The sequence below is a fragment of the Peromyscus californicus genome, unplaced genomic scaffold (genome assembly GCF_007827085.1).
Source record: "Peromyscus californicus insignis strain IS unplaced genomic scaffold, ASM782708v3 Scaffold_1__1_contigs__length_55948999, whole genome shotgun sequence".
Taxonomy (NCBI): domain Eukaryota; kingdom Metazoa; phylum Chordata; class Mammalia; order Rodentia; family Cricetidae; genus Peromyscus; species Peromyscus californicus.
Genome location: NW_026294492.1, coordinates 37,897,656 through 37,922,398, shown reverse-complemented (window position 1 = coordinate 37,922,398; position 24,743 = coordinate 37,897,656). Strand labels below are relative to the sequence as shown.

Genomic DNA, 24,743 nt, shown 5'->3' with positions numbered 1-24,743 from the left:
ACCTCCCCTTGCTAGATCAAAGCACACTGCACGTCCAAGTGCAGACCCTTCCAAACACCTGGTAACCACGCACATGGTCAACAATCCTCTAATGCGGCTCTGCTGAGTAAAGCAAGCTCAGGTCTCACTAGGAAACCTTTGTGGCCACCACACTGGGGGAAGCACGAACATTTAATTAGTGAACATATCTTCAACAAGTTAAGCAGCACCTTTAAAAGTAGCCACTGGGGTCAGGAAGGCAGCTCAGCAAGTAAAAGTGCATGTTGTCAAGCCTGACTCCTGAGTCTGAGCTGCAGGACACACGAAAACTGACTCCCTCCAACTGCCCTCCAGTCTCCACTTCACACACGCACATACACACACAATAAATAATGAACTTTAAAGTATAATAATGAAAAAATAAGAATAAAACCAACAAGTTCAGCCAGGTGAGAAGCACCAGAAGTGCCCAGGAAGTGCTGGTGGTGGACAGCCACAGGATCAACCTCGACAAGTAGCAGGAAGTGACCTAGAAACTTTCTTCTTACTGGCTAGCTTTCATAGATAGTACCAGAATGTGCTATGCAGGCCACTTGGAGAGAAAAGTCATCAATGAATTTCACCATTAGTGGACACTGCATACTACAATTCCCATCTACAGACAAGAATTGCCCAGTGGGGCAACAGCAGTGTCCTAGTTGGGGTTTCTATTGCTGTGATGAAACACCATGACCAAAAGCAACTTGGAGAGGAAAAGGTTTATTCAGCTTATATTTCCACATCATAGTCCATCACTGAAGGAAGTCAGGACAGGAACCTAGAGGCAGGAGCTGATGCAGAGGCCATGGAGGAGTGCTGCTTACTGGCTTGTTCCTCGTGGCTTCCTCAGCCTGATTTCTAATAGAACCCAGACAGAAATGGCACCACCCACAATAGGCTGGGCCCTCCCCCATCGTCACTAATTAAGAAAATGCTCTACAGGCTGGCCTATGGCCTGATCTCATGGAGACATTTTCTCAATCAAGGTCCCCTCCTCCCAGATGACTATAGCTTATGTCAAGTTAACATCAAACCGGCCAGCACAGTCGCATGAAGTTTTACTTTCTAATTGGCTCTCAGGCCTGCTCCACAGGAGGGAATTCCAGTCAGGTACTGTAAACCTGGTCAGAAGCCCATGGCTAGGGAAGTCACTGGCCCTAGGTGGGGAAAGATATTAATGTTCTTTTCCTAAATGGAACTGTCAAACTGCCTATTGACTATGTATGCCTTTACCCAGATCAGCGCTGTCTCAACCTTGGCCAGAGAAGTTTTTCTCTGCAGTGGTCAGTAGTTAACTCAGAGACGCATAACTCGTCAAAGTGATGAGACGTATTTATTGAGTGCTCAGGCTGAAATAGGGCATTTCTCTCCCTCTCTCTCTCTCTCTCTCTCTCTCTCTCTCTCTCTCTCTCTCTCTCTCTCTCTCTCTCTCACACACACACACACACACACACACACACACACTCACGTCCAGAGTGGGGGGTAACTCGGGCAACATTATGGGAGAATGGCTGGAGAGAATGTAAGAGCCAGAAGATGGAGGAGTGCTAGAAGTGCTTTCTGGACACAACACAGCCATTGTTCTCGCGAGCTCACAGCAGGTATGGTTAGCTAAATAGGGTCAAGCCGGTAAACATTCCAGCAGGATGCAAGGGGCACAGGGGGCTCCCCACAGATGAGGCACTATTGACAGTCACAGCTACTAGGGAAGGAAGGAAAGTCATTTGTCTTCTCCTGTGCCCTGGTAGGTTGCCAGTGATGCTCCAGGGGATGGTGCCACACTCATGAGCATGCAAGCAGGAATAACTAAACAGTGCAGTATTGGAAAAAAGGAAGAAGACATGACAGGAGACCCAGGGGAAGTGGAAAGATTTGGGTTGGATTATGTTCAAGATAAATTGCATACATGCATGAAACTTTCAAAAAAAAATCTTAAAAAATTAATACAATTCACTGAAATACCAATAAGGAAAAGTGTCTAGTTTTGTGAAAATCAATGCTTTTTGGAATCTTGGCTTAGGATAATTTTGATCTACATTTACTTCAAAAGTAGAGAAAAAAAAGAGGATTTATGGAAAGCAGCCACAGAAACACTTACAAAGCTTGGGGGTGGAGGCACGGTACATTGTGTAAAAGATGGATCCTTCATCACATGAACTCCTAAGAGCACAGCTGGAAAGCCGCGAGGCTTTCAAAGACTAGAAACGAAACAATTGAAGAGTCCCCGGAGAACTTCTCAAAGTGGTTCTAAAAACGTAATTTAAATGCCTAAATTCATTACAAATATCTGTGATGACAGTGAAAGCTTGGATCTACATTGTAACCTGGGATAAGGTTAGAGTTGTGTCGCTTGAAAGGAAGAAAATGGATACTAGGTAAGCTCCCGAGGAAGCACAGGTCTAAATTAGGAGTGTGACTATTTAAGACAGCACCACACTACAAACCGTGAGAGCCTGCAGTTACAGTGACGGGGAGGACCTGCTACTGGACACAGCAGTCCTTCCCCCACCCTGCGGTGCTCAAAAGAAGTGTCTCTCCTCCTCACGGAGGAAGCTGACCCTATAACCACCCTGCTTAGCTCAGGCCAATCACTGTGTCTATTCTTCCACCAACCCCGCTCAGCTCAGCCCAATCACCTGGTCTATTCTTCCACCAACCCCACTCAGCTCAGGCCAATCACCCGGTCTATTCCTCACACTACACTCACTGCTTCAAATGGTCTCATCGCGGCAAATGGCAGGGCTCAGGATGTTGGCTCAACTGCTACTGGTAACCATTTTAAGGCCAAAAATGAAACTAGCTTTGATTAAATTAAAATCACAGAGTTCAAGGTCTTCCAGAGGGTCTCACTGGTTTTAGCAATTCTAATTAAAAACTATCCTATCTTAGCCTTTTTATACTATAATTTCTATTTTATTCTTTCTAGAATATGCTATCACACCTACCTGCATACACACACACACACACACACACACAAATATATATACATAATCTAATACAATCAAATAAATCAAGATTACACAGGGGAAATTATCAACTCAAATAAATCTACAGGTACTAAGAGCCAAAGACTAACAATTTAGCCAACCAAATCATTACCTTGATACCACTAATTTGAGTACATATTTCCTGCATGATCATTCGTGGAAGACCAGCTCCCACATTTATTTACCCCATGGACTCTTGAAGAGCGAGGGATAAGAGATTTAGATAGAAATATAGAGAAGAGAGACAGACAGAAACACAGGGAGCCTTGGGAGGGCCTGGCTCAAAACCCACCAGCCCCTTTTGTCTCTACTAAAGGGCTTTTAAAGGAATGCCAAGGGGTGGAGCAAAAGCCCTCCCCCCAGCACAGCCAAGTGTAGACCATCCCAGGCACCTGGTGACCATGCACGTGGTCAAGCCATCCCCAAATGCAGCCCTACTGTGTAAAACAAGCTCAGATCTCACTAGAAACCTTTGTGGGCCCCACAGTCATTTAATCAGAAATTTAGCTTAGGTTCTTATTTCTAAGTTTAGAAAATTTTCAAGCTGGATATTCCTGTAATCCTAGCACTTAAAATGGTAGGCCTTGAGTTGGGAGGCCAGCCTTAGTAAGAGGGACATAGTAAGATCCTAACTCTATCTAGTTCCAGACAATCCGATGACCTCTTCTGGTTTCTATGGGTACCAGATACATGCACACTGTACACATACATGCTGGCAAACACACACACACACACACACATATAAAATAAAAATAAATATATCTTTAAAAAAAAAACCACTTATGCTTATTTTATGCACAAATTAACCTCACCCCCTAAACCAACTTCTCTACAGGAAAAACAGAAACGTTTTCATTTACCCTTACCCCTTCCATTTTTTGAGACAGTCTGACATTACAGGCCACATTGAGCCTGAACTCACACAACCCTTTGACAGTCTCCTGAGAGCTGAGATTACATGAGCCACCATGACCAACTTTTCCAGTAACTAAAATTCCTTCTGCTTGGAATTCAAATATAACTCATTGAACCTTCAGAATCATTTGTAACACTATTCTCTTTCAAGTTGGGACAGTGGCTCACTCTTGTAACCCTTGCACTCTTAACCCTCTGAACTGAGGCAGGTGGATACCAAGTGCAGGATGTACACAGTCCACTCACACTCAACCATCACTGCGGCTGCCGACTTTATCTTCATTCAAATGATTACTGTTTAAAAAGGGCTGGGCTGGATAGAGCACAGGGATGCCGCACTCGCCCACCACTTTAAGGCCCTGGGCTTGATCCCCAGAACCGCCTATCAAATCCATTTCTTCCTTGTCTGTCACTTAAATTTACACCGACTAGCTACAAAGTTGCCACACATAAGCGCCAAAACCAAACTCATGCTTTTTTAGTTTTGTTTCTGGTTATTCTTTCCTTTCCAAAACAATTTTGCTGTGGGGATTAAATGTAAACTGCATACCTGATCCATATCCAAAGTTGTTTCTATCATTTCTTGAAATTTTGAAAAATCAGAACGAAGATCAAGAAGAGGAGTCACAAAAACGGCCGTCAACAATGCCTGGTGTCTTCCTAAAACAGAGCGAAAACAAAGACAACAGCTCATAAACAAATTAAAACAATGACCATCCTTTGACCACAACCCACAGACTGTGAAGGTCTCCAAACTTAATTCTACTTTTATGTTTTAACGCAAAATTAACGCAGAATTTATTCTACAGACAGGGAAATACTGTGGTAGCACCCAACACTCCTACGAATACGCTGCCTCCCCTGCGTGCCTGCCATCTTTCATAAGCGACGCAGAAACACTAATTATGACTAAATGAACATTGTTTCTTGCAGATCCAATAAGACAGAGTCAAAGCTATTAAAATAGACCTCTAATTTCCATTTCTAATTTCCATTAACAACCCAGTGTTCCAATCAACAGAGGCTATATCAAGTCAAGTATTTAAACTGAACTTGGCTACTCAAGAGTCACGCTGGGGAATTATGTGAGGACGGGAACAGGATCAACAGTAAACTGCAAAGAACGCAGAGTTAGAGCTGGACGCCAGCCCCCAAGCTTTCTGCTCTCGGGTTTTCTCCTCTGCAACATGTGCCCGCAGCCCCTTTTCCTTGTCAGTACACTGACGCCCAGACAGAAGACCGGGACAGGAGGAGACACAGCACCTAGGCAGTGCTCCGCACCCAATCATTACTAGACATTACCACTAATTGCTACTCGGGACACAAGGATTTTGTTCTCTCCTCATCACCAATAAATTCTTACTAGGAATTCTGCAAGTGATCCCTGGCACACGGAACTTTATTCCAATTTCAATAGCTCCTGAATGAGAATGATGAAAAGCTATCATGGAGTCATGTTTCATTATTAATCACAGCAGCCTCTAACACACTGAGGAAACAGTACGTATGTGTGAAACATTTAGACAGACTGTAAACAACACTTTGCCTACATAATGTCTGTGGTGTTACAATGCCTGGCTCTTTATCTCCACTTAGCTTAGAAACTGTTGGTAAAAGGATGAATGGCAGCCAATCAAAACAGTGATGCTGAATTACAGAATTATCTTTCCCTGTCTTCATTAATGTTTTCAATGGAATACGGCAGTATGATCCTGTAATCCCAGTACTTTGGAGATTGAGGCAGGAGAATGACAGGTTTTGAGGACAGCCTAGACAATACAATGAGAGCCTGTCTCAAAAAAACTAAACCGACTACCACCAAGAATGACCTTAGCAATGATGATCCCAGAGGTGTTAGTCCAATAGTCTCTCTGCTTTCCATATGTTAGGACATGTAGCTGAAGGGACAAACCATCCGCAATGTTTTATAAAAAGCCCCAATTCTGGCCGGGCGGTGGTGGCGCACGCCTTTAATCCCAGCACTCGGGAGGCAGAGCCAGGCGGATCTCTGTGGGTTCGAGGCCAGCCTGGTCTACAAAGTGAGTTCCAGGAAAGGCGCAAAACTACACAAAGAAACCCTGTCTCAAAAAACCAAAAAAAAAAAAAAAAAAAAAAAAAAAAAAAAAGCCCCAATTCTGACCCTCAGTGCAGATTTATAATTTGTCGAAACTAGACTCTATTAAAAGCAAATACCCCACCACTGGGTATGGTGGCCTTTAATCCCAGCACTCGGGAGGCAGAGGCAGGGAGATCTCTGTGAGCTAGAGACCAGTCTGGTCTACCGAGCGAGTTCCACGACAGCCAGGGCTGTTACAGAGAAACCCTATCTCAGAAAAAAAACAAAAGAATTTTAGTCATCCCTCCAGCCCCTTAGAATCTTCTTAAATGCATTAATTAAGAGGCTCGCCGGGCGGTGGTGGCGCACGCCTTTAATCCCAGCACTCGGGAGGCAGAGCCAGGCGGATCTCTGTGAGTTCGAGGCCAGCCTGGACTACCAAGTGAGTTCCAGGAAAGGCGCAAAGCTACACAGAGAAACCCTGTCTCGAAAAAAACCAAAAAAAAAAAAAAAAAAAAAAAAAAAAAAAAAAAGAGGCTGGAGAGATGGAGGGGCAGTTAAGATTGTGTGCTACTCCCAGAGAGGACTGGAGTTTAGTTCCAAGGATCCACACTAGGCAGCAAACACCACATTCACTCCAGTGCCAGGAGATCCAATGTCTTCTTGTGGCTTCCAAAGGGATACACACACACACACAATAAATTTAAATGCACTAATTATAAGTTCATGGCTCTATATCGAGGGTTTGTACCTTGATAATTATACTTTAACAGGATTAGTTTCTTTTGTACCTGTTTTATTTCATGTGCTTAAAAACATTATTCTGAGGATAGGTTTTATTAGAAGCCAAAAGGGCCGATGGTACAAAACAAAAACAACGTTATGAACACTAGATACAGGGCCGAAGAAATGACTCAGAGGTTAAGAGCACTGGATGCTCTTCCAGAAGACGTGGGTTCTATTCCCAGTACCCACATGCCAACTCATAACCATCTATAACTCCAATTGCAGGGGATCTGATGTCCTCTTCTGGTCTGCAGGCTCAGACACACATGTAGGCAAAACACCCATATACATAAAATTAAAAAAAAAAAAAATAGAACAACCTGGTTTTTGGCCAGGCGGTGGTGGTGGTGGTGGTGGTGGTGGTGGTTGTGGTGGTGGCAGCAGCCCACAACTCATCTCTTGGGAAGCAGAGGCAGGAGGATCTCTGGTCTACAGAGTGAGTTCCAGGACAGTCAAGGCTGTTACACGGAGAAACCCTGTCTTAAACACAAACAGACAGCAGGCCTCAACTCCAGCCTTAGACCATCTTGGGTTATTTTCTAGCACTATACCAATCTCTTTGCTTAGCTGCCCTTAGACACATCTAACCCCTGCCGGCCTGAAATGCTTCACTGGCAGCCTCTCACATCCTAGGATCTGGCTGTCTCATCATTCAAGTCCAATGTTGGAGAGTAATCTCTTCTATTTTCCTTTTTCCTCGATTGCTTGGGTTTTTGAGACGGGGTCTCACTCTGTAGCCCAGACGTCTCTGAATTTACGGCATCCCTTTCCCCTGCCTCAGCTTATCAAGTTTTGGGATTACAGCTGTCAGCCAATCACTATATTCAACAATAACAATTTCTTTCTTTCTTCAAATTTTAAAATTTTAAGTGTATGGATGTTCTACCTGCATGGATGTCTGTGCACCACTTACATGCTTGGTACCCAGGGAGGTCAGAAGAGGGCATCAAAGCCCCTGGACCTGATTTAGAGGTGACTATGAGCCACCACGGAGGTGCTGGGAATCAATGGGAGCTCTGGAAGAGCAGCCAGCGCTCTTAAGTGATGAGCTGTCTCTCCAGCCCTGATTAGCAATTTCATAAAGAGGCCTTCTTTGACTGCATCTAGCATTTCCCTAGGCTGCAGTTTTATTATATTTTACTATGCATTTGAAATTCTTGCTTATTTATTTCCTTATTATCTCTTCTACCCTTCCATTCTCAGGGACTCTCCACAAAAGAAAGGACCACAGCCGTAACGGTCACTCAGTCTTGTGGAACAGTGTAAGCACAGAGCAGACAGTTGACAGTCATCTGGTAGGAGGAAGGTCTTACAAAGAAAAAGAGCAAAGGAAACATGAAGCAATCACTGGTCATTAACTTCGACACTCACATTTACCAAATCAGGATTTTGGATTTTGAAGATCACGCTGGGAAGTGTAAGCTTCTTAAATGAATTAAAGTGTGAAGTGTCAGGGCTGGAGAGAGAACCTGGAGACCCAGTGCTCACAGACCAGCAGACTACTCTAAGATTACAGTGTGAAGTGTCAGGGCTGGAGAGAGAACCTGGAGACCCAGTGCTCACAGACCAGCAGACTACTGTGAAGATTATTACAGTGTGAAGTGTCAGGGCTGGAGAGAGAACCTGGAGACCCAGTGCTCACAGACCAGCAGACTACTGTGAATATGGCTACATTAAACACGGCTACATCAAATTCCAACGGCAGAATCTGGAGAGATGGGTCCACGGTTAAGAGCACTCGATGCTCTTCCAGAGGGCCAGGTTCCAATCCCCAGCACCCACATGGAGGGTGACAACTGTCTGTGACTCCAGTTCCAGGGGATCTGACATCTACTTCTGACCTCAGTGGGCAGCAGTCAGGAACACAGTACATATACAGACAGACAAGCAAGTAAAAACACACACAGAAAATAATGCCTTTTAAAAAAGTAACTGTAATAATATCTAAAACAAAAAAATAGAGGATAAATAGGGCATGAAATAATCTGTATACCTGATGAATTGTTTTAGTCTGTTGGAAATTCGTTCAAATGCAGAATATTGTTATTTTAGATTATACCCCTGTATTTCTGAGATAGAAATAAAGGCCAATTTTATCTTTTCAAATCCCCATTTCTGGATGTGAGGGTGATCTAGCTTCAGCGTATCACCCTGCTAACAGCCAGGGTTGGTCTGATTGGATAGGTACTGTGGTAGTTTGAATGTAATTGGCCCCAATAAGCTCATAGGGAGTGGCACTACTAAGAGGTGTGGCTTTGTTGGAATATGGCCTTGTTGGAGGAAGTGTGGGGGCAGGCTTTGAGGTTTCTTATGCTCAAGATACTGCCCACTGAGTCAGCTGACTTCCTGTTGCCTTCTGATCAAGATGGAGCCAGCACCATGTCTGCCTTGCATGCCGTCATGCTCCCTACCATGATGATAATGGACTAATCCTCTAAACTATAAGGTAGGCACCCTAATCAAATGTTTTCCTTTATAAGAGTTGCTGTGGTCATGGTGTCTCTTCAGAGCAGTAGAAACCCTGACTAAGACAGGTATCATCCCTTCCAGTCGGGCGGTGGTGACGCACGCCTTTAACCCCAGCACTCAGGAGGCAGAGGCAGGCAGATCTCTGTGAGTTCGAGGCCAGCCTGGTCTGCAGAGCGAGATCCAGGACAGGCACCAAAACTACACAGAGAAACCATGTCTCCCTTCCCTACCACTCCCAACTGAATGAGAGTCAACCCAATGGGATCCCAACCGAGACTATGCAGTCACCTTCCCCAGGAGAGCTGCTCTTTTGTCAAGCGTGCTGAGAAGCAGCATTACCCTGCTAAAGCCTCCAAATAAACCAGCAAGAGCCATTGCTTACAGAGAATTAACTGCAAATTTGCTTTCCATACAGTTGCTGCCCCCTGCTGTCTGCAAATATACCTCACTTTCAGTGTTTTTTTCTGAACTAGCAGTAAGCCTAGAATTAATCAAAACCAAAAAAATCACAAGACAAGTCGTATGTAATTTCTAGAAATAATATATGCTAATCTACCTTTTTAAGTCATGAGTTTGCTCTAAAAAACATTATACTTGCTTTATTTTATTTTATTACAAATGAGTCTGTTTTGGAACTGTGAACAAGGAAATCAAGAACACAACAGAACAAGAGCTCAGCATGGTCTACCAGCTCAGGCTGCATCCATTTGCTGGATTTAGCAGCAAACAGCAAGTGTCAGCTTGGTCCTGTGACCAAGGATGGGAGTAAATGGGTGAACAGAAGACGAGAGGAAGCACAGGCTTTCAGAAACTCAAACAGAGAGAGGAAGACACAGACTGGTACCAAAAAGGGACACAGACTAGACAAAATGATGTAGCACGGCAATGCAAAGCAACTTACCGACCCATCTCAGTTCATTCTAACACAGACATCTCCCCACCCCTGACTTTTCCCCTCTTAAAATTAACTCTTGCAAAGCTATTTGCTGGATTCAGATTCAGTCACCTGGTTTCTTTTTGCCTTGCTTACTAAAGGATCTCTTTGTATTTGGGTGTGGTCTGTGCCTAATCCAGGGTCCAGTAAGGAGCACCCCAAAGTATGCAGGCCCCTTCACTTGCTACAGAGTCCAGGCACACAAAATGCCTGGTCTTCCTGCTTCTACTTCTCAGGGACCGGCTAACGAGCTTACGCCACCACACCTAGCTAGGAACTTCATTTTGACCTCAACTGTGAGAGTACCAAGACCCTCTGTCCTGTCATGGGATATGCACTGGGAGGAAATTCTACCAAGCCTTAAGCCAGCTGTTGGCTTGCTATTGAGATAGAATTTTGCTGAATGGCCAGCCTTGGTCTCTGTTGGGGAATATTATTTTAAGGTGTGTTACTTTTGTTTATTTGCATTTGTTTAATTCTGTGAAGCTGTGTTACTGTACCTGTCTAAAACACCTGATGATCTAATAAAGAGCTGAACAGCCAATAGCAAGGCAGGAGAAAGGATCCGCAGGGCTGGCAGGCAGAGAGAATATATAGGAGAAATCTGGGAAAGGGAAGAACTAGAAAATAAGGAGAGGACATCAGGGGCCAGCCACACAGCCACACAGCAAACCATGGAGTAAGAAATAAATGAAAGGTATACAGAAACAGAGAAAGGTAAAAGCTAGACGGGATAAGTTAAGTAAAGCTGGCTAGCAACAAGCCAAGCTAAGGCCAGACATTTATAAGTAAGAATAAGCCTCTGTGTGATTTATTGGGAGCTGAGTGGTGGGCTCCCCAAAAGAGCAAAAATATCCAACAACAGGTCTTAAACCCAAGTTAGTCCTCCCACCTAGCATCAGGAGGAACTGGGAATACAGGAGGTCTCTGGCAGAGGCCAATTTGCCATTCTTTTGTTAAGGTTTGTGTGTGGTGATGACTGCTGGTTAAGGCATAACCACAACACACACACAAACATAAGCATACACAATGGTAGACTCCTCGGAGTCGCTGCTGCGCGTCTCAAGTGTTTACTGGGACGGCTGACTTGCACACCGCGGCAGTAAGGTCTTCCCAGTGTTTACTGGGACGGCTGACTTGCACACTGTGGCAGTAAGGTCTCCTCAGAGTTCTGCAGTAGAGGCTAGTTATCAAACAGGAAACAAGTGCTTGTTTGGTTTGGTTTTGAGACAAGAACTCTAGCCCAGGCTAGCTCAAACTCAGTAGCTGAAGATAACCTTGAACTTCTGGTCTTCCTGCATCTACCTCCTGAGTGCTGAAATTTGAGGCTTACTTCCAGAAGGGTGCATCCACCCCTATCTTTCTGCACTGCTGAGGACTGAACCCAAGGTTTTGTGCAAACTAGATAAGCACTCTACCAATATTCCTCTGTCCCCAGAAAACATTTCAAAGTCCCTGTAGGACTCCACCTTGTGTCCTGGGGCTCCAAAGACCACGATGCACATCCTGACATTTCAATAATCCTGCAGGACTATAAGGAAAAGGTCCCTGTAACCAACTACAACTGTACATACTGTCCTATGAGTCTTTAGCAATGAAACTGTTGAACTGCCTGTTACTCTAAATGACTAACCCATTAATAAATAATAAAGTCAGGAACACTAACACTGCTCTTTATCTAGGTCAGCCAGGAACACTAACATTGCTCTTTATCTAGGTCAAAGTACTAGAAATTGTGTGTACTAGGCAAGTGCTTGACCACTGAACTACATCCAAGGCTATTTTTTACTTCCTTTTCTTGGAGACAGGGTCTTCTTACGTAGCTAGCCCAGGCTGGCTTCAAACTCAAGAGATTCACCTGCCTCTACCCTTCAGTGCTGGATCTAAAGGCTTGCACCACCATGCCTGGCTTTCCTCTTTTTGTTTATTTAGGTGGTTGGTTTTTATGAGACAGGGTCTCACTGCGTAGCCCTGACTGGCCTGCACTTGCTATGTACACCAAGCTTGTCTCAAACTTATAGAGATCTGCCTGCCTCTTCTTCCTGAGTGCTTGGACTATTTATTTATTTATTTAGCTGCAGGGAATCCCACTAAGATGCCCAGGCTGGTTTTGAACTTACTCTGTAACCTAGGTAGGCCTTGTATTTGCTATTTATTCTCATGCCTAAACTGCCTAGTAGCTGGGATATAGGACTGTACCACCAACTGTGGTGAACATTCATTTCTAAGGAGCAAAAGCCATGTGTCTAACGCCCAGTATTGCAATACACACACACATACAATGCTAAGTAGCAAACATTCCAAGTTATCTCAAGACTTCTGGCTTCTGCCATAAAGTACTGCTCAGTACAAACCTATCAGAAACCTATCATCAGAAGTACTAGACCTGCCTTCCATAAAAAACAGCACATTTGGGCTGGAGAGATGGCTCAGAGGTTAAGAGCCCTGACTGCTCTTCCAGAGGTCCTGAGTTCAATTCCCAGCAACCACATGGTGGCTCACAACCACCTGTAATGAGATCTGGCGCCCTCTTCTGGCCTGCAGTCATATATGCTGTATACATAATAAATAAATAAATCTTTAAAAAAAAAAAAAAAAAAAACAGCACATTTGCCCAGTATGTGAGTGAAGTTAAACAGGGCTGAAGGAAAAGTAAAAAAGCCAGAGTGAAGGAAAGCTAGGCTGTCATCACCTTGGTATTTCTTCAGAGCCTGGATGACATTGGGGAGCTGGTTCACACCCTGATACAGCCGGTAACAGTCCTGTAAGTTCGCGGCTTGTCTCTGAAACTTCTTGGCAAGTCGGTTAAGATCTGGAAAGCGACGAAGCAAATCCTCCTGTAAAGTCTGCCTCAGTTCTGAATCTTCTACAAAAGCTTCCACCAAATCTAATCTGAAAACAAAGCACAAAAATAGAGTAAATGATGAGATCCACACGGTAGGGGAACTGACTCCCCCAAGTCATCCTCTGACTTCCGAGAGTGTCACACACACACACACACACACACACACACACACACACACACACCCCGATACAGGGTTGGGTGAAAAGAAACTTTAAATCACTATCGTGGCTGCCTCAATCCCTTCAGTCCTGGAATTACACTACAGATGGGTCTCACTGAGGTTAGCTGGAAAAAAAAGAAAAGAAGTAACTTTAAAAAATAAAGAAGCAGGGAATGGCAGGGGGGGGGGGGTGAGGGAGGGAGCGGGAGGAGGGATGAGAGGGGGCTCTGTGGTTGGTATGTAAAATGAATTAAAAAAAATTTTTTTAAATGCAATTTAAAAACAAAATGAAGAAGCAAGCCAGGGTGGTGGTGGTACAAGTCTTTAATCCCAGCATTGGGGCGGCAGAGGCAGTTCAAAGCCAGCCTGTTATACACAGAGAACCCCCCTCCCGGGGGGGGGGGGGGGGGGGGGGGGGGAATGTAAGCTACCTCACAAGGTCGCCCCTGGGAGGTGAGGCAGGGTCAGCAAGGAGTTAAGGCTATCCCTTCCTAACAAAGTGAGTGTGTGGCCAGCCTGGGCTGCACGACACACTGCCTCAAAGCAAAAACCAACACACTAGCACACAGCAATCCCCATGCTCCTTCAGTCTGGCCCAGATACCCTGAAAAGCCTAATGAATTGCTAGTTTCACAAGCCTACTCAGTAAACCACTTCAGAAGTAATTACAGTGTCAGTTTACGTTTCTAGATAACAGATGTCGTTAAAAAAGAGAAAGCCTTCTGTTTCCTTGACAATGCCACTTTAAAAACCACAATTTTAGATATATCAAAGCTACTACTGGCATTAACAGAGTATACCTATCAGTCATATTAAACTCAATCTCTCAGCTGCACAAAATTAGATAGTATTGTATTAAATTAATCACAATTTAACTACAACACGTGATAAATTTTTAGGGTCACTTAATCCCTAAAATTCCAACAGGACTCTTTGGAAATTAATCATAAAATATCTGGTATTTTTTTTAAATTATTACATTTATCTCTGTGTGTACATGTGCTTATACATGTACAGCACACACATGGAGGTCAGAGACAAAGTTGAAGAGTCAGTTTCCCCCCTTTACCATGTGGGTCCCTCAGATGAACTAGGTCACCAGGCTTGGAAGCAACCACCGTGGAGTGCTGCAGGCCGCAGGAATGTATCATAAGAACTCAGCTGGTTATGGCAAAGTCACTACCTGGAGGGATCAAGGAATTCCTCCAGAGGAAGCCAAATTCCAAGGAGCTTTTGGTGTTATTTGGCTTGTTATATATCAGCTGTCTTCTGTTATGAAAATCATGAGTGCCTTCATAGATTTCCCAATTGATTTTTCCCTAAGAAGGGCTAACAGTGTGGACTGATCACTCTCTGGACATACAAATTCAAGGTATTTGGAGAACAGCCTCAGGAAAGGCTTCCTCTGAAATCAGGTATCTCCCTTAGCCACTTTCAAGGACTAGCAGTAATAACAGTCCACATGCTAGTCTCCTGATTTAAGGTAAATTCCACAAGGAGACAATGCCTAGGTCAGGTGGGCCTTAAGTAATAGCAGACCCTCCTTTTCTTACAGCCTTACTAACTTCATAGACCTCTAACTCCTTACCTAACAACTTCTAGGAATATTTAGATAACCTTCTGCACTGACACCTATGCTCAGCCAGAACCCCAGTTCAAGCCTCCCTTAATTATCATCATTGGCAGCATCCGGCCAGGTCCATCCCCAGATGGAGGAAAGTACCTTATCAGAGATACCTCTGTACTCTCTAAGAACAGACTTAAGCATCCAGACTACCTGTTTGAGAAGGCCTGGAGGATGTGCCAATTAAGCTTAACTTCCTCCTTTCCCAAATCTTACCTCTAGTTCCAGATCTCCCTTTAACTATCACCAGAGTCATCTAGCTGTACACAGGTTGCCTAGCGACTGAGCACACTTCCCCCCACCCTGCAAAAAAACAGCAGATAGCTTGGACACATAGGAGCCACAGGAAAAACGAAGGCAGTTGTATTTTCTCCCATTGACCTAGCAACTTATAGATTCTTAACATTTTCTACCAATCACGTTTAAGATTATAGTTGAACACATAAGATCCCTCTTCTTAGATATTACCCAAATTTAGCCTTTAGTTAATTCATTAGTCACTTCCCCTTTGGGTTGCAAATGATAATTAACAATTACTGCCCCTCTATGTGATCCTTATCACTCCTGTTTGACCCTGGAAGCCTGACAATCACTGCCTAAGGAAACTCTTACCTGCCTTTATGGCCACACAAGAATTCAAGCCTGTGGGAATCGATCTACCTCAAGACCCAGCCATACCACTCTTGGACATATACCCAAGGAATGCTCAATCATACCACAAAGATACATGCTCAACTATGTTCACAGAAGCACTATTCACAATAGCCAGAACCTGGAAACAACCTAGATGCCCGTCAACTGAAGAATGGATTAAGAAAACGTGGTACATATACACAATGGAGTACTACTCAGCAGAGAAAAACAATGACAGCATGAAATCTGCAGGCAAATGGATGGACTAGAAAACATCACCCTGAGTGAGGTAACCCAGGCTCAGAAGGACAAACATGGTATGTACTCACTCATAAGTGGATTCTAGATATAAAGCAAAGAACAATCAGACTGCAACCCACATTACTTTTAATACACAGATAATAAAAATGAATGCTTAAGAATAGCCAAAGATGCTGGGTGGTGGCACATACCTTTAATCCCAGCACTCAAAATAGAAAAACCCTGTCTCAAAAAACGACAAAAAAAGAGCAGCCAAAGATGAAAAAGCACAGTCATAGCTTTTCTTAACAAAAATAATTTTCCATATAAAGCTATTATGTCTTTTAAATTTCAGGATAGCAAAATAGGATCAGCAAGATGGCTCAGGTAGGGGCACTTGCTGCTCAGTACGATGACCTGAGTCCAATCCCTGGGACCTACATGGTAAAAAGAGAGAACTGACTCTTGCAAATTGTCCTCTGATCTACACAACACATGCACGCACTCACAAAATAATTAATTAGAAATGGGGGATCAAAGCAAAGATACTAAGGGAAGAAACAAAAGACATAACAAGTGACATAAACTAATTGAGGGAAGAATGATTTCCTTTAGCATAGCTGACTCTACATCCGTCACATCAGAACCTACACTGACACACACACTGTGGCTCACACTTTGTATTCCCAACACACTGGAGGCAGAAGAGGTGGGAAGGCAGCAGAATTACATACTGCATTTCAGGCTAACCTAGACTGCAGTGAAACCTTCTCAGACAAAAACAAACCCCCCATCTCACACTATATGTTAACTCCATTTATTTATAGAACTAAATAAACCATTCTTTTCTCAACTAAAAAAAAAAGAATTCAAGCCTGATGACCTTGCTCGACCAGGGGACTGCTATTGTTTGGGTTTAAAACTGGATTCCAGAGAGACTTGGGAGGAACAGAAAGACGGAGGAGAACAGGGAGGAATAAGGAGGATTTTGACCAGAGAGTACGTGTGGACGAGATGGAAGACGAGGAAAAGTCAGATGGGGAAGTACGAGCTGGGTAAGAACAAGATGAAAAGGACCTAGATGAGGCAGAATTAAGACAAGAGAATTAAGGTAGAACTTAGAGGGAGCAGTAGATAAATATAGAGAGAAATCAGGCAAGAAACGAGGTAGGCATGAGAGCAGAATAGAAGCTGTGAAGAGAGAGAACTCACAGCGAATAATAAAGTGTATGGAGTAAGGAGTTTCCTGTACATAGATTTATTTCTTTTCATCAAAAATTAATTATCAGATGGTTGTAGATTCTTCCCGGACCCTCAGAGGGGACTATCAAGGGGCTGGACCCCCATAGTGCAAGATATTGAAGCAGGGAGCCTTTCACCAGCCCAACATCTGGTTTTCAAAACCAGCAGCATTCTTGGAGTCTGGAGAAGTGACAGGGTGGTCCAGAGTACTGGCTGCTCTTCCAGAGAACGCAGTTTTGATCCCCAGTACAATGGAGCACCTCATAACTATTTATAACGTGTTTCAGGGGATCCAACACCCTGTTCTGATGTCCTCAAGCTCCTGCACATACATGATGCACGCACATACCCTCAGCTATGACCTGGATCATTCTTCAGTGACAGGGTCCTGTGGAGGAAGATCAGGGATGAGGAAATAAGAAAGATAGGGAAGTTGGGACCAGGAGGTCTTGCAGAAGCTGATGGCTTATGCCAACAAGCTTATTAAGAAGTAGCCGGGCGGTGGTGGCGCACGCCTTTAATCCCAGCACTCGGGAGGCAGAGCCAGGCGGATCTCTGTGAGTTCGAGGCCAGCCTGGGCTACCAAGTGAGTTCCAGGAAAAGGCGCAAAGCTACACAGAGAAACCCTGTCTCGAAAAACCAAAAAAAAAAAAAAAAAAAAAAAAAAGAAGTAGAGCCATCACCAGGCAGTGGTGGCACACGCCTTTAATCCCAACACTCGGGAGGCAGAGGCAGGAAGATCTCCGTGAGTTTGAGACCAGCCTGGTTTATATAGTGAGTTCTACGACAGCCAGGGGGTACAGAGAAACCCTGTCTCAAAAAGCCAAAGGGGGTGGGGGGGCAGAAAAGAAATGAAACAAGGTTGGTTGTGATGGTGCACGCCTTTGATGCAAGCTCTTTGGAGGCAGAGGCAGGAAGATCTCTAAGGTGTTCAAGGCCAGCCTGGTCTATATATCAAGTTCTAGCCCAGCCAGGCCTACATAGTGAGACTCTGCCTCAAAAATCAACAGCATTCTGTCATTTTTGTAAAACCAGTAAAGGATAGAGAGTCGGATCTTCAGTTAAAATCACTTGGCTGCTCTTGAAGAAACCCAGGTTCAAGTCCCAGCACCCACACGGCAGCTCAAAACCATCTGTAACCCAGTCCCAGAGGATCTGATGCCCTGTTCTGACCTCCATGGGCACCAGGCACACATGTGTACACAGACATATACACACAGGCACAACATCCATACACATAAAATAGATCAATCTAAACGCAGCAAGTCTGATCTTTTAAAGAAAAGTTGTTGTGGCCAGTAAGAAGGCTTATCAAGAAAAAAAGGACCTGAATTCAATTCTCAGAAAGAAGGGAACAGGAAAAAAGCACCCTGGCCTAAGTACTGCCATTTTGACTTCAGACTCCATTTTACCTTCAGGGTGAAATACAGTTCAAGTTTCCAAGGCCTAGGGGAGCTGAGAACTTTCCAATGGCTGATCAACCTCCTCCCTAAACCATAGAAAGAGTCGTTATGCATCTTCAGTTCTTTAGGAATTTCATGGCAGATCCTAACCCCAGAAGGATCGCACGGTTCTGATTGGACGGACTGAAAGGCTTTCACTGTATGTCTGTTGACAATGGGAAACACAGGGTAGTCCCTAATCTCTAACTTCTGATTGGTGAAAATTTTAACTGTAACCTAGCAACAAATGTTTATGATTTTTGCGAGTCCTTGTCCTGCAGCCCCGATCCTATAGGCGATCCGCTTACGTGGTGAATTATTAAAATCTTTGGAACCTTGAGTGCTGTCTCTCTCCTTCCTCACGGCACACACAGGCTAGGTGTAAAGGAGACAACAAAGCCAACCCCAGAGCGCTGTCCTCTGCCCTCCCTTGTGCTCCCCCAAAAATAATAAATAAAAAGAACTCTTATAACACCGAGAGAAGTTAGCTGGGCTAGGGACAGAGCTCAGCACAACACCCTGGGATGAGTTTCCAGGACTGCTTCCACCTCCAGCACAAGATAAACCGAGGGTGGCCCTCACATATGCCAGAGCCTGGGAGGCGGAGGCAGGAGGAGGAGGATCACAAGTTCAGAGTTAGGCCCGAGAGAGGGCTCAGTGGGCGAGGGCCCTCGCTGAGAACCCGACTATACCTGAGTTTGAGCCCTGGAACCTACACGAAGGTGAAGGAGGATGGATCCTACAGATTTATGTTCCACACCTAGAAGCGCCGCCCCCCCCCCACACCACACACACACACACACACACACACACACACACACACACACACACACACACACACACCACACACATAATAAAATGTTTTTAAAGGTTAAAATTCACCCTCAACTAAATATTGAGTTCAAGGTCAGCCCAGGACCCAAAACAGAAGAAAACGAAAAGTAAAATGAGTGTGAACTGTGTATCGGAGTAAGTGGCATTACCACGCAGGGTTAACAGCGGACTGCTCAAAGGCAGGGAGAGCACACACTGATTGCTGTACCTCTCTTCTATTCTGTTCTTGTCCATGAGAGGCTGCTTAATCCACTGGTTAACCAATCTTTGCCCTTGAGCCGTTTTGCACTTATTCAGTAACGCAGCCAGAGACTGGGAGCCAGTGGTGTCTTCAACGGAACCCTAGTACACAGGCAATAAAGTAAAAACGTCCATCAGCAAAGGCTTTACCATGCCAAGAAATAGAACTGGGGGAACAATAATGAATACTATTCTCGAATATAAACTAAGAACTGCCCGCAAAAATTTCTCTAAGGTAAGGTAAAACCTGTTAATCTACATTTAAATATGCACATTTTGCCCACAGCTAAACTGCTTCATGATGACTGCAGTTTTTAAACAAACTCAAAATAGAACTTTAAAGCACTGCTGTAACACAGATTTACCCAAACGACTAGGACAAGTATACGTACCCTGTTTGAGATTAGAAATCAAATACAACAACTAAAAACTACTGATCCAGTCTGACTACAGTAATGGTACAATATACAAATTCCTTAAACAGATCATTACTTGTGAAAGGGAACTTTTTTTTTTTTTTAATTATTCAGTTTTTGTTTTTCCCCCGGGGCAGGTTTCTCCGTGTAGCCCTGGCTGTCCTGGAACTCACTCTGTTGACCAGGCCGGGATTAAAGGTGTGTGCCACCGCCACCCAGCTATTCAGTTGTTTTTGACCCTTGTTGTCTTTCCTACCTGGAAAAGGTTGAGGGCTCTCACTGCTGCCATGTCCAGTTTCATGTACTGGCTGAAGTCGAAAGTCGTCAGTTCAAACTGTCCAAAATTGGAGTCATCTGACAGGAGCTCTAAAAACTTGATTACTGCAGCTAAGGATGAAACTGCAACCTAGAAATAAATTGAATACACAAGATCCTCCCATCACCCAGACCAGAGACTGGACATGCACAAAGCTACACAGAGAAACCCTGTCTCGAAAAAACCAAACAACAACAACAAAAAACAAAACAAACAAACAAACAAAAAACAAAGTGAAAGGTTGTCTCTCACGCTAGTGAGACGGCTCGGTGGGTAGAAGCACCTGCTCCCCAAGCCTCACAGTCTGAGTTCGATGCCTAGAACCCAAAGCAGAAAGAATTCCCGGCTGTCCTCTGAGCTCCACATGCATACCGGGGCACCCTAATGACCATGCATGCACGCTCACACGCAGTTATTTATTTTTTTATATATATATAAAATTAAAGTGAAACCCACCAGGTACGGCTGTACAGCCTTTATTTCCAGCACCTGAGAGGCAAAGGCAGGGACTGTAAGTCCTCCTGGACTACATTCGAAGTTCCAGGCCAGGCAAGGATACACAGGGATACCCTGTCTCAGAAAAGTAGAAACCCAGCTGCTTAGAATGGGGACCAGAGGGGAGATGGTTTACATCGCCAATGGACAAGTGTTAGGACAGCTGGAATCAGTCCCCACAGAGACAGTCTTTTGTAACAGATTTTCTTCTGGGGAATAGCAGAATTTATAGTTGCTTTTCTTTTCAAAATTCTGCTTCAGCAAGATGTGAAAAGAAGAAGAGGCTACGGAAGCTTATCTGATTCCAGGTATGATGGAAGAGGGCTACCAGGAAACCCTCCACAAAGGCCATCTTCACGGCCCCAGCCCACCTCCAATGGCTGGTGGATGCGGAAGGGAACTGTATGGTCTAAGATGCAGACAACTAGACATACACATGTGCAGAAAAAAACCATCAAGAAGTGAAGAGTGGCTCATGCCCTCACAGATGAATGAGGGCATGCTGGGAACTCCCTCCAGAGGATCTGAACTGACTGGCATGCAATTCTATAAACAAACATGTGTGGATTCTTTGCATAGTTTACTGAAGTATTAATATAGTTGTAATAAGTAAATATTTTAGGTTGCAAAATTTGATTTTTCATCTTTATATAATTAAACCCCAAATCTCTGATCTGTAAGAAATATAGGCCAAGTATTCAGTCTTGTTAATGTTGCCTTTTTACAACTTCTTTTTTCTTTTTCCAAGACAGGGTTTCTCTGTGTAGCCTTGGCTGTCCTGGGACTCGATCTGTACCAGGCTAGCCTCCAACTCAGGAGATCAGCCTACCTACACCTCCTGAGCACTGGGCCTAAAGGTGTGCGGCACCACTACCACCACACAACCACCACCAGGCTGCTTTTTTACATCTGCTAAAATACTGCTCGTTGTTATTTTGCTCTCATTTATAAAAAAAAAAAAAAAACATACCATATTTATTTCAGCAGTATACATAAAAGTAGAAACCCCATCTCTAAAAATAGGAAAAAAAATACATAAAATATAGCCCTATAAATCATTTATATAAACAAACAAAGGCAAACTATACTGTCAGAAGTCAGAAGCAGGATAGCCCCCTAATGCACATGAAGATGGTAAGGAAGTCTCAAAATCACATCGGCAGGAAGCACAGGAGAGTACTAATGATACTGAGTCATAGATGATAGTTAAGAACAATTAAGCTGGGCTGGAGAGATGGCTCAGAGGTTAAGAGCACTGGCTGCTCTTCCAGAGGTTCTGAGTTCAATTCCCAGCACCCACATGGTAGCTCACAACCGTCTATAATTTGACCTGGAGCCCTCTTCTGGCAGGCAAGCAAAACACTGTATACATAATAAATAAATAAATCTTTAAAAAACAAAACAATTAAGTTGTAAGAATTTCAGTTACAAACTATCATATGGACCTTTTAATTATATAAAATTATATAAAATAATAAAAAAACTAAACAAGTTTAACTTTTTTATATTCTACATTACTAATATACAATAAGAAAATTAAAACAGTAAGAAGTTCAAGACATCCAATAATGACAAATACTGATTTAAAATACACTTGAGAGCCAGTGAGATGTCTTATTGGGTCAGTGTTCCCACTTGCAGCCCAAGGCTAATAAACTTAGTTAATCTGTGGAACTGGAGCAAAGTTGTCTTCTGAGCTCCACACTCAAGTCAAGCAATCAGCAACACAAAATAATAATACATAAAAAAATATATCCATGGTGGCCTCTACCTACAAACCCAGGACTCAGGCTATGAAGGCAAGATCAAAGTTCAAAATCAACTTTGTCTATATCACCAATTCAAGCCCAGCCTGTATGAAACCCTCTCAAACAAAACACTGATTCATTTTAATAACCTATTTTTTCCTATATGATAACAATAACCTAATTGCCTACGTCAAACTAATTAACACAAGGCTGTCGAAAGAATCTCCCCTTATGTCACCAGAAGGCACACATCAACATTCTTTGTTTTGGTTATGAAACAGGGAGACACTAAGGCCAGGCTGGTCTATATAGTGTGTTCCTGGCCAGGCAGGGATATATAGTAAGACCTTGTCTTTAAAAAACAAACAAACAAACATTTAAAAAACAAACAAACAAACAAAAACAGAAAACTCCAAATCTCTACAAGCTTCTTTACATTTTTAGTAAGGAAGATCGTTTTCTAACTCCTGGGATTTTTACTCATCCTTGTTTTACTCATCCTGGTTTTTATTTGCCTTTTTGAAGCAATTTCATATAGCCATGGATGGCCTCCAACTTAATATATATTTCAGACTGCCTCCATCTCCTGGCCACACTGGTTTCTTTTTTCTTTTTCGTTTTGGTTTTTCAAGATAGGGTTTCTCTGTGTAGCCCTGATTGTCCTGGATCTCACTCTATAACTCAGAGATCCACCTGCCTCTGCCTCCCAAGTGCTGGGATTAAAGACATGAGCCACCATGTCTTTAATTAAATTAGAAAGAAAGAAAACGGGCTGGAGAGATGGCTCAGCAGTTAAGAACCTGTCCTGCTCTTCCAGAGGACCCAAGTTCAGTTCCCAGCACCTGCATAAGGTGGTTTATATCCTTCAGCTGTAGGGGACGCCCACATCTCTAACCTCCAAGGGCAGCATAATACCCCAACACACACACAGACAAAATTAAAAATTAATCTTTAAATATAATACTATAAGGTAATGTTTCAATTTTTCTAGTCATTTTATTGAGTTTTTCCACAAAGTTTATTGCACATAAAATAAACAGTATCACTAATGTAGTTTAGATTTCAAGGTAAGTGTGACAGAAGTATGGGCCAGCAAGATGGCTCGCAGTCAAAGAACTTGCTGCCAAGCCTGACAAGCTGAGTTTGATCCCCAGGATTCATATGACAGGAGAAAAGTGACCCCTCAAAGCTGTTCCCTGACTGCCAGCTACATGCTGCTGTGTGTGCACATGAATGCACATGAGCATGTGTGTTACAGGACATATGATCACACTGTGGACCCTGAAATTGCATTATTGACTGGAAAAATCTGTTTCTAGTGTGGTGTGGCTCAGCCCTAGCACACACCTTTAATCCAAGAGCTTTCTGCTTGAACACTGGAAACAGGATTGAATCAAGTCAACCATAGGTCAAGATGGGAGCACGCAACCAGGTGACAGGAAGTGAACATAGGATTATTAGGAAAAAAACAAAACGCATAGAGAGTAGGGGAGTCAGGGGGGGTCTTGTTGAGACGGCATAGGAGAAAGCAGGAGCTTCTGGGAGAGGAAGGTCAGCTGGGTGCTTTCTCTGCCTCTGAACTAGCAGCAGGCTTTGACCCCAGCACCTGGCTCCTGAGTCTTTATTGGTAAAATCCACCAATTTGAGATTTTGTTAAAAACAACACATGTGCTCACACACATAATAAATAAAGGCAATTTTTAAAAGTGACTAAATTAGCCTTTTAAAATGTCACTGTCGGCAGAGCCAGGCGGATCTCTGTGAGTTCGAGGCCAGCCTGGTCTCCAAAGCGAGTACCAGGAAAGGCGCAAAGCTACACAGAGAAACCCTGTCTCGAAAAACCAAAAAAAATAAAAAAATAAAATAAAATAAAATGTCACTGTCATGATTTATGAATACACTCATACTTGTAACCCACATACCTGATTCTCCATCTCTGGTAAGACAGCACTATTTATCTGTTCTCCTTTCTTGCCTTTTAATAACCGGTTGAGATCCTGACAAATGTCTTTAGTGGAAAAGTCAGCTCTCTTTCTTTCTGTGATCAGAATCCCTCCTCTCTGAACAACCTGTTTACAGGAAACATTTCAAATCAGTACAAAGAAATCAATGAGAAAAGGGAAATTCTAACACTAGCAAATAGAAAGTTAGGACAGCTCAGAAGACTTCACTATACAAGTCCCTAGGAACAGCTTTTCAGTCTAGGAACTCTGAGGCAGAGGTAGATGCCTGCCTGGTCTTTACAGGGCGTTCTAGGCTGGCCAGAGCTACACAGGAAGACCCAGTCATTTATTAAAAACAACAACAAAGGAACAAAAAACTATGAACTATTAATTCAACTTT

At 43.5% G+C, this 24,743-nt stretch overlaps 1 protein-coding gene and 1 pseudogene across 1 annotated transcript in view; one reads left to right on the top strand and one right to left on the bottom strand.

Annotated features, from left to right (window-relative positions):
- Msh2 (mutS homolog 2) overlaps window positions 1–24,743 on the bottom strand; it is a 64,308-nt gene that overhangs the window by 30,863 nt on the left and 8,702 nt on the right. Inside the window, exons 4-8 of the mRNA XM_052746514.1 lie at window positions 24,323–24,469; window positions 20,098–20,247; window positions 19,394–19,527; window positions 12,858–13,057; window positions 4,471–4,580 (exon numbers count right to left, since the gene is read on the bottom strand). Of these exons, the coding sequence (XP_052602474.1) occupies window positions 4,471–4,580; window positions 12,858–13,057; window positions 19,394–19,527; window positions 20,098–20,247; window positions 24,323–24,469 (741 nt within the window). The remainder of the gene's footprint in view (window positions 1–4,470; window positions 4,581–12,857; window positions 13,058–19,393; window positions 19,528–20,097; window positions 20,248–24,322; window positions 24,470–24,743) is intronic.
- On the top strand, window positions 20,254–21,570 carry LOC128115632 (selenoprotein K-like; annotated as a pseudogene).